Source organism: Octopus bimaculoides, chromosome 19 (genome assembly GCF_001194135.2).
Source record: "Octopus bimaculoides isolate UCB-OBI-ISO-001 chromosome 19, ASM119413v2, whole genome shotgun sequence".
NCBI classification, from domain to species: domain Eukaryota; kingdom Metazoa; phylum Mollusca; class Cephalopoda; order Octopoda; family Octopodidae; genus Octopus; species Octopus bimaculoides.
Genome location: NC_068999.1, coordinates 22,271,085 through 22,281,394, shown reverse-complemented (window position 1 = coordinate 22,281,394; position 10,310 = coordinate 22,271,085). Strand labels below are relative to the sequence as shown.

Below are 10,310 nucleotides of genomic sequence, written 5' to 3'. Positions count from 1 at the left end.
CCTCTGGGAAAAAAATTATTATATATATATATATATATATATATGTATATATGTGTGTGTGTGTGTGTGTGTGTGTGTTTGTGTCTCATCACGACATTATGTGATACTTGTAAATGAGTGTAGCTGTCATGCAAGTAGTGTCATTCATTTCCATTATTGCAAGAACATGTCTTCCTTGGAAACAGGGGAAGGCTGGTGACAGGAGGGGCATCCGGTTGTAGAGAATCTTCCTCCAATAAACTCCATCTGATCCATGCAAGTATGGAAAAGTGGACATTAAATAATGAAGATGAGTTTGAAAAACTGTTTTTAAAAATGGCTCTACTTAATATTATATATGTACTAAGAAACTATACAGAAAATATATATTTCAAAATTTAAAAAAGATCGTATTTAAGATGATAATATCTTATCATGATCCTAATTAGTTCAAGCTAGTTTAAAATAGAATATAAATTAAAGACTTTTTTAATGAAAGTTGAATGAAGGTAATTGTATTACGTATATCAAATTTCAGACATTTTCAGTGGCTTACTTAGTACCACTTTTTTAATACAATATCTATTTGTGCAACTGTTTTTTAACTCCTGACTGATAAGTGCTGAAAACAAGATCACATCATTTTGGACATACTCTTATATCTAATTTATTTTTATATTTTCTTTATCATCTTTCACTTCAAATTTAGTAGCAATGGCCTCTAACCTATAAAGGTAACATATAAAGGTAACATATAAAGGTAACATATAAAGGTAACATATAAAGGTAACATATAAAGGTAACAAGACACCAGCACAGTACTTGATAGAAGTATTTTTAGCATAATTTTTATTATTATCATAGGCTCAGGCATGGCTGTGTGGTGAGAAGCTTGCTTCCCATCTACATGGTTTTGAGTTCAGTCCCATTGCATAGCACCTTGGATAAATGTCTTCTTCTAAAGCCCCGGATTGACTAAAGCCTTGTGAGTAAATCTGATAAACAGAAACTGAAAGTAGCCTGTTGTGCATATGTCATCATCATCGTTTAAGGTCTGTTTTTCCATACTGGCATGGCTTAGACAGTTTGACAGAATCTGTCCAGGCTCTAATTGTCTACTTTGGCATGGTTTCTACGGCCAGATGCCCTTCCTAAAGCTACATGTATATATATATATATATATATATATATATATATATATATATATATATATCTTTGTGTGTGAACCCACCACCACTTTACAACCAGTATTGGTTTGTTTACATCCTCATAACTAAGCAGTTTAACAAAAAGAGACCGATAGCATAAGTGCCAGACTTCAAAAAGCAAGTACTGGGGCCTATTTGTTCAACTAAAACTGAAACAAATGAAAGATGAGGTAAAGGTAAAAGATTGCCTTATGTATCACCTTCTGGTATTTATATTATTAAATCATTAATACAAAATTTCTGACAATTTATAGTAACAAAACTTAGTGTACTACTAACAAAATATTGTCTTATCTCTAGTAAAATATTTAATTTGTCTGTATTAAAGAAGCTTACATGACATTAATTTGGGTCTTTATCATTGACAGTACTTGAATCTGAAAAAGTATCTTTTGCACTCTATTTATAATATAACATTTTAATTTAAGTAATCCTCATAAGCAAATAATTCTTCACTTATCAAATATCATTACAGCTTTAATCTCTCCAGTGTCACATGGGCTGTACTTGAGAAAATGTGTTTCTTTTTAAAGTTAACAAAAATGTTAGCACGCTATAATTTCTCACCTGGCAAAGATCAGATCTCCTGGAATTTTCTTCATATGTCTGAGTATCAAGCATACAATTTTCATCTGCAGCCCTAGTTTGTATTCTTTAAATCTGCACTCTTATTTCTCAATTTTTCTTTTAATCAATAATAATTCATACAATTAGTTTTTGTGTGTTGCAAATGTGCAGGTTCAATAAGCACTACAGATGCACAGACAATAGACTCCCTTAAATGCTTGGGGGGATCATTAAAAATAGTAGATAGCTTGTTACCTAGAAGGCCAAGCTGGCAGTGGTGGAGGAAGTTCTGAAATTGTAGTTGCTAGAATAAGAACAGAAAGGGAAGCATGCCAAGAAACGAACAGACTGTGTACTACAAAAATCAGAGCATCTGAAAGTGATGAACAGAGGTATGCACAACTGACAAGGAATAGGATCGCCACTGCTGAACGAAAAGCAGTTGTAACAGCTCAGAGAAGCAAATTCTATGAAGCAGCCTTCAATTATGATCCAGCAGTTCATTATGCAGATGACACTACAGTTTCCATTGGTGCAATGACAACTGAGTGCATATATTGTAAAGCAAGGAAGTGGCCTGGAGAGACACTTGGCCTGTACTGCAGTGGTGGAAAGGTTAAACTCCCTGCAATCCCCCGAACTCCAGAGCCATTGAAGAAACTGTTGCCATCAACTGACCAAGATTCCAAGCATTTCCAAAACAAAATTAGACAGTACAATGCTGCACTACAGATGACATCATTTAGAGCCACAAGAGATATAACTGAGCCAGGATTCATGCAAACTTTCAAGGTCCAATGTCAGGTTTATCATCAGATTGGCTCTCTACTACCTCGGTCTAATGGATCACCAAAATTCCTCCCAATATATTTTATGGGTAATTCTCAACAAGAAGGGCAAGAGCAGTGCAAGAACATTTCCGACATCAGGATGAACATTGTAGTGTCTCTGCAAAAGATGCTGCATAACAACAACCTGATCAGAAGCTTCAAGACTTACTTGAAACAATTCCACCTGACTCCTTCGATTACAAGGTAGTTATCAGATCAGACAAGAAACCATCTGGTCAACATGGAAGGAGGTTTAATGTGCTAACAGCAAATGAAATAGCTGTGCTTCTGGTTGGGCAAGAACATGATAAGCGTGACATGTCCTCCATCTCAGAAACAGCACACTGTTGAGGTTTAGCTTTGCAATATCTATCAACAAAGCACAAGGTCAATCTCTAAAGGTGGTGGGACTTGACCTCCTTCAACCTTGCTTCTCACATGGTCAGCTGTATGTTGGATGTTCTACAATTGGAGATGAAACAAACCTCTACATTCTCAGTGATAAATGTGGCAGGACAGAAAACATAGTATATGAAGAAACACTTACATGAATAGTATGTCCATGTCATATACAGAAGTGTAAAACCATTGAGTGTTAAAGCATTACTATTACACTTACACTTTTTGATTGACAGGCGTGAATGTATATCTGTGTGTATAAAAGTGAAACTAACATGATATATTCGCTGTCTGTTTGTGTGTGTGTACTCTACACACGGCCTTTCATTGTTTATAATCTGTACGTGTTTTTTGGTTATGAAATAAGTTAGACAAAAACGTGTTTTTGAATTATGTGTATTTATCTTATATACATATATGAGTTGAAAACTTTCTTTCCGCATTTCACTTAATGTCTATGTTCCATGCTGGCATGAGTTGCAGAGTTACATAGAAAGTTGGTATCTCAGCTACTAGCGGTTGAGACCTGCGTAATCTAGACGGCGTTTTGAAATTTCATTTGCTATCTTTAACCCAGGGAATGCCAGGTATTTTTAAGGGATTATATTTAATATATGACTTTTCTTTTTTAATATTTTTGTCAGTATTTAGTATCAGCTGTACTGAAATTTCGATTGAGTCATAGTAACCAGATATTCAAATGTCTCGTGTTCTATATTAAAAGGTGCAATCGAGTAATTGATATCAGCAACTTATGTTATTCTGAAACTCTTTCTTAATAAATGGTAGAACGTTGAAACAGAGTTTGTCATGAAATAACTAGATTTGTAATTATTTAAAAATACTTGCTGTCAACATGAATAAAATGTACAGTAGCCATTACTCATTCTAGTCCTTTAGAAATCCGAAATCAAAATGATAGATTTATTTTTTTTTTCAAATATGTTCATTATAAAATATAGATTTCTGTTATAGGCATAAGACCTCAAATAAGATTGTGTAATGTTTGTACCTTTATCAATGACATTACAGCATGAATAATGTGGCTCCTGCCAGGAATCGAAATACAATATGCTGTTTTATTTTAAAAGTAGCAATGCTATTAGAAAACTCCTACACATCACCTGACTATTATTGAATTGCATTTTAAGATGCAGATAACTTCCTGTGTTAATTCTTCTTCAGTTAACATTTAAAAGTTTACTGCTGCAATATGCTACTCATTCAACTAAAAATCTATAATCATAATATCTATGATGAAATTGTTTTGTGAAACTAGTGGCAAAGAGTATCATTTCAGCTTCATAATACATTTCCTTTTTAGTGAAGACCCTCTTCTCTGAGAAGTTAAATAAATCCTTTTCCTTTAATTTGAATGAATATTTTCCCACCAATTTTGTGTTATATATTGTGTGTATGTGTATAAAACATGCAGTGGTATTGTATGTATCTAAAATTTACAAATATGAAAAATTTTGTATAATGAGATAGAGCTGTAGTTTCCACCATTTCAGGCTCTTCTTCAGAATGTTAAAATTCCCATCACATAAACTTCCCACATGTAGGAATTTACTGGTTTTTTTCCTGGAGATTTAGACTACTACCAGTTTCTTTAGACTTTGGTTTTTTATTCACATACATAAATATGTGTGAGGAGAGAGGGGAAGGCATGGCCGAGGAGTTATGAAGTTTCCTTTACAACCATGAGGTCCCAGATTTGATCCCAACGCATGGTGTCTTGAGTGTCTTTTACTGTAGTTTTGAAGTGACCCAAAATTGTGAGTGAAATTGAGTAAGACAGAAACTGCAGAAGTTTATTGGATTGATTTTACTTGTAATTTAAAAGAAAACTTTTATCATGCACTGTGTCGTGTTGAGTCTGACTGAAAATAACATTAAAAATACATGTTTGTGGATTATTTAGCTATTTACATGTTAGTTTAATGTAGATGTAGTTCAGTTGATCAGAAAACTGGAATACTCATCAACACTGACAGTGCAACCATTTTATTTCTTATATGGACATGTATGTGCAGTGGCTGTGCATGGCTTAGTGGTCAGGGTGTTGCACTCCTGATCATAAGATTGTGGATTTGATCCCTGGACCAGGTGATACATTGTGTTTTTGAACAAAACACTTCAGTTCACTTTGCTCCAGTCCATTTAGCTGGGAAAATGAATAATCCTGCAATGGACCAGCATCCTGCCCAGTAGGGGGAATATAAACACTACAGAGTCTGGAAACCAGCTTTTGAGCCTATGGCTCAAGAAGGACCTTTGATCCTTGATGTATGTGCATACATATGTGAGCACATGTGGGTATGTGTATGTGTGTTTGCATACATATATATGTGTGCACATGTATGCATATGTACACATATATACATATCTAAAATATCTCCTAGAATTTTCAATTTATGCACTGTATTTACTGAAGTACAATTCATTCTCAAATATAATGCAACATCAGTATTTTATAGCTAAAAATCAGTAATATACTTTATCTTCTTATATAATGTAAGTTCTGAATATAGCCATAGCTATTATTATTTTTGAAGAAACCAGTGTAATATTGCTGCAAATTTTAAAAACTGTAAAAAAAAAAAACTCAAAACAAGCTAAAACACAAATATTGTCTTTGTTCTATAACTTTTGTTTAAAAACTATTAAGTGAAGGTTGTATGTAGTACAGGTTAACAAACAACCCTAAAAAACTGTTGTTCATAAAAGGAACTTCTCACTTAAATACTAACAAAGTCTAATTGGATTATCTGATTCTTCAAATAATTCCAACCACACTTCTTCATTTAGCTGTTCATCAGTGTTCCATCCATTATTTTATCATCTTTTAAGTTTCCAGTGTTGTTTGTAGTTGCATCTTGGTCATTCCATGGCAAGTTGTCTTCCATTTCATCCAATTTATTACTGATAACTAGCTTTTAATCTCTTGGAAACCATCTTCTGGTAAAGCATTCCAAGCTATTTTAACCCAGGTGACAGCAGTAGCAACACCAGTCTTTTTGAGATTCTTTTTTTAGCTTCATCAGATGATACTCATGATATTCAGTGCCTCCCAACTTCATACATGATTTATTCAAAACATGAAGGGGCTGAAGAACACTTGTCAAACTAGACACATAGAATTATAGCTTTCATATCTTTCAATATGTACAATGCCAATTCCATACCAGCACTGTTAAACTTCTTAAAAATTGCTTCAGATAATTTATCTCATACTTTTCTTAGCCATAAACCTCTGTCTTCCTCATTCATTCTGCTTTTACATTGACAGAGAATAAAAACTCAAGAAAGGATTTTCATATTTTTTGGAATTATTTTACTTTCAACAATAGTCATAGGATTTAATTTGGTCTCAGCAGCTAAATAACAAAACTGCAGTAAAATGTTGTAGAGGCGGATTTCTCATCTTTGTTTCCAAATTGACCTGATTCAAAGTCATGCTAGTATCATCTCGGTTTATTTTTAAAGTTATGAAACTGCATTAATCTTATCATCAAATCAGTGGGAAGCTTCTGTGGAATTTTTTTTTTTTCTAACATAAAGAATGCCTTCTGAAGAATCTCCAGTACCACCCATTTCAAAATTTGAAAGACTAACTATTTCCACATTTTTTAAACATGCTCTTTGTAATTTTACAGTGTTGTGGTTACATCAGACATTTCTCTTGTCTTCCACCCATTCAGTCAGCCACTTTCTTCAGTTCTTGGAGATTATTTAGTGCTTAACATTTTCTGCATTAGGGTTTTTTTCTTTCTTTCCATAACCCAATATTGCTTTTAATTCTAAATTTCCCAGGTGCTACACAGTTGTTCTTTTCAATAAATTCCATGACTTAAGTATATATTTTGCACTCTAAGCAATACTTTCTTTCATACTTTTACTATAACGGTGTATACTGAAGATTTTAAACTGTAATCTTTTATAACAAATAATTAATTACTTTTAATCAACAATAGAGTGGAAAAAATCACACACCATCTGCCTGCTAACAGAATTAACAATTGCTTTTGGATATATTCAAAGTATATGTTGTTTCATAGCCATAGGCAATGAGGTGTGTGTACATTTGTTATGAGATATCTTGAGGCTATCATCTTTCAGTAATATTATTTTCACACACTTCTTACTGTGTATTTTTTCTACACTTAAATATAATAATACACCCCAATTTTTACCTTTTGATTTGTTACATTAAATATCTCACATTTCACACAGGTAAATATGGCAAAACATTTTATACCTGATTTAAAGCAACCTGTCATTCCTTCCTAGATTTTTAAATACAAAGAATATGAAAATAAACCTTTTAATTTAATATAGTAATAATGATATTAACTGAAATAAGGCAGGAAGCTGGCAGGGTTGTTAGTGTGTCAGACAATATGCTTAGCAGCATTTCATCTTTTTTTATGTTCTGAATTCAAATTCTGCTGAGGTCGACTTTGCCTTTCATCCTTTCGGGGCCAATAAAATAAGTGCCAGTAGAGTACTGGGGTTGATATAATCAACTTACCCAACCCCTGAAGTTGCTGGTCTTGAGCCAAAATTTGAAACTAGTATTAACTGAAATATTGCTTGCTTTGGCACAAGAGCAATTTTCGAAAGGAATTCATATATTTTGTTTTTATTTTATCAATTCCTGAGGGATGAACCAAAGTATGATATGAACTCAGAATGTGAAGGGACGAGACTAATCACTGTAAGCCCTTTAAGCTTTCATCTTGCCAACTTATGTGTAATTTAATATAAATGGATACACAAATATAAAGATTGCAGTCCAAAAGGTAATATTTGCATCATTAGACATCCGTTTTTCCATGACTCACATGAGTCAGATGGAATCTGTTAAAGTAGATTCTCTATGACCAGATACCCATCCTGTTGCCAACCCTCACTTGTTTTCATGTAAGGTAATATTTCCTTCTGATCAGATATATTTTCACGGAAAATTAGAAATGAAATACTCCACTTGCATGACAGTGACACCCACAACTATCATGTAATGTCAAGACAAGAAGGTAGTAACAGCCCCCCCCCCACCATGTACACACACATGCAGGCATATACACACATGCATACATACATGTGTGCATAATCATAATTAAATCTGAAAAGCAGATTTCTTTCATCTTTGCATAAAATTGATAACCAGTTGTTAGAATACCTTCACCATAAAGGTGTCCAAAATAATGAAACAAAACTGACTAGAAGAAAGCAATGAGCTTTTAAAATTATTTAAATCTGGTGTGTATGTGTGTATATACACTTGTATCAGGTGTGTATATGTGTATATATACACACATGTGTATCCATGCATACATGAGTGTGTATGTATATATGTGCAGTGGCGGACTGGCCAGGTTGCCAGCTTACCTGATGGCAAGTGGACCCCTGTGCCATTAGAATCCATATACAGGAGCCCAAATTAGTATGTAAGGGGCCTATCCCATCAAGTTTGAGAATTTTTTATTCACACCTGGAAGAATGCATTATTTCGGCCTGGCTGTTTGTAGACAGTTGAAAAGAATACTTTAAAAAAAAATTTTTTTTAAATTAAAAAATAAATGAGAGCATTGTAGTTGTGAGTGGGTCACTTTAGTCTCCTGGCAACCAATATTTTTAGACCCAGTTTGCCACTGTATATGTGTATACCTGTTTTTATATATATATATATATATATATATGCATGTGAATGTGTGTATATCTATATATACTTGTAAGTATATGTGTATGTATGTATGTATGTGTGTGTGTGTGTGTGTGTGTGTGTGTGTGTGTGTGTGTGTGTATAGAGAGAGAGAGAAAGAGAAAGAGAGTGAGAAACAAAGTGAGGAAAAGTCTTTCAGAATCTTGTGACTGAAAAGAAAGAAAATGTTTACTTTTTTTCATTGAAATATGCTACCTTTTTCAATTGCTTTAAAATTAATTTAGTCATGCTGTAAGAGAAAGGAGAATAAATTGAAATAATTAAATTAACCTTTCATGTTGTTAATTTTAGAAGTTCACATGATTTTCTTACAAAATTCAAATAACATTTGTGGTTGGTCTCCTGATCAAGTGGGATCTGTAGTATTAAAACTGTTACCAACATTGAAAGCCTCCAAATATTTAGATGAGATTTTATGAAGAAACAATATCATATTTTGTGAAAGAATACAAAAATAATTATAAGTGTAAAAAATAGTTATAATTTTTTTCAAAGCTACTTAAAATCTTTAGATATGCTTCCATAGTTTTATTAGTATTTTAAATAGTCCATACTCACTAATAACTGGATGTAATTGGTAGGTCAATCATAATTAATAAACTGGGATTAGTCACATATAAAAACATCAACTTGGAAAATGTGATTAATGTTGCCTTTGTAATTTTTGTTCTTCTACACTCCCATTGTAAAGCAAATAGAGACCTTTGTAGCCATTTTATTATATAAAAATAGAAATTTATTTAATTCACTGATGTGGATTGACAGTACAATTGGGAAAAAAATCAAAATAGATGACTAGATCTTCAAAATATATTGTTCTCTAACAATGCAAGGTCATTTAAATGTCCTTATCATAACATCTTGAAATGATTATTTTTGTCATGGACATACCTATCAAGGAAGCTTCAATGTAGTTATTAGACTCCTAGAAATAACAGCCAAATCTTTTTCTACTTCAAATATCTCTACTGAGTTAAATAAAGAAACATAGTGTAGACAAGGCATGGGCAGCTATTTGAGATGCGGCTCATCATTGGGCATGCTGCATTAAAAAAAATTTTTTAATCAGTGTAATTTTTTTGCCTGACATGTCATTCAGGAAGTCCTGGGAAACATTTTGCTTATGACTTATGCAGACTTTCATGCACAAAAAGTTGGGATGGTCATAGCTGAAATGCCTTTAATAATAGGTACACTCATTCAGGGCTGACTTCATGGCTAAACAACAAGTATGGAATTACCAACAGAATAATATTAAATTGCCCTTAATTATTTCATTTACTCTGGTTCTTGTAAACAATAGCCAGTTTTTATAATTTTGCTTGCTGCATGTGCTGTTACTGGCATCTTATAATGAATTTTGATGAAGTTATTTGATACAGTACTAAACTAATGTTGAGGTAGGTTTCTAAAATTATCTGCTGCAAATGTTCAGTTTTTGGCTTGTTATTACTTTTACTGGTTTCTGTTGATAGGCTCCGTTACTGTGTTTCTTATAAGAAGTTTAACTCCAGCTTATGCCAGTAAATATAAAAACATGTGCACCACACACATACTCTCTTTCTCTCTCTCTCTCTCTCTCTCTCTCTCTCTCTCTCT

General features: G+C 33.1%; 1 protein-coding gene across 3 annotated transcripts in view; it reads left to right on the top strand.

Moving 5' to 3' along the window:
• The window catches only part of LOC106872948 (tyrosine-protein kinase Src42A), a 203,506-nt gene that overhangs the window by 79,228 nt on the left and 113,968 nt on the right, over nt 1-10,310 (top strand). Inside the window, exon 1 of one of the 3 annotated variants that reach the window (XM_052974677.1) lies at nt 10,089-10,111. The exons of the other annotated variants lie outside the window; for them this stretch is intronic. Coding sequence (XP_052830637.1) covers nt 10,104-10,111 — 8 coding nt within the window. The 5' untranslated portion in view covers nt 10,089-10,103. Of the gene's footprint in view, nt 1-10,088; nt 10,112-10,310 lie in introns of those variants that run through there. 3 annotated transcript variants of the gene reach the window in all.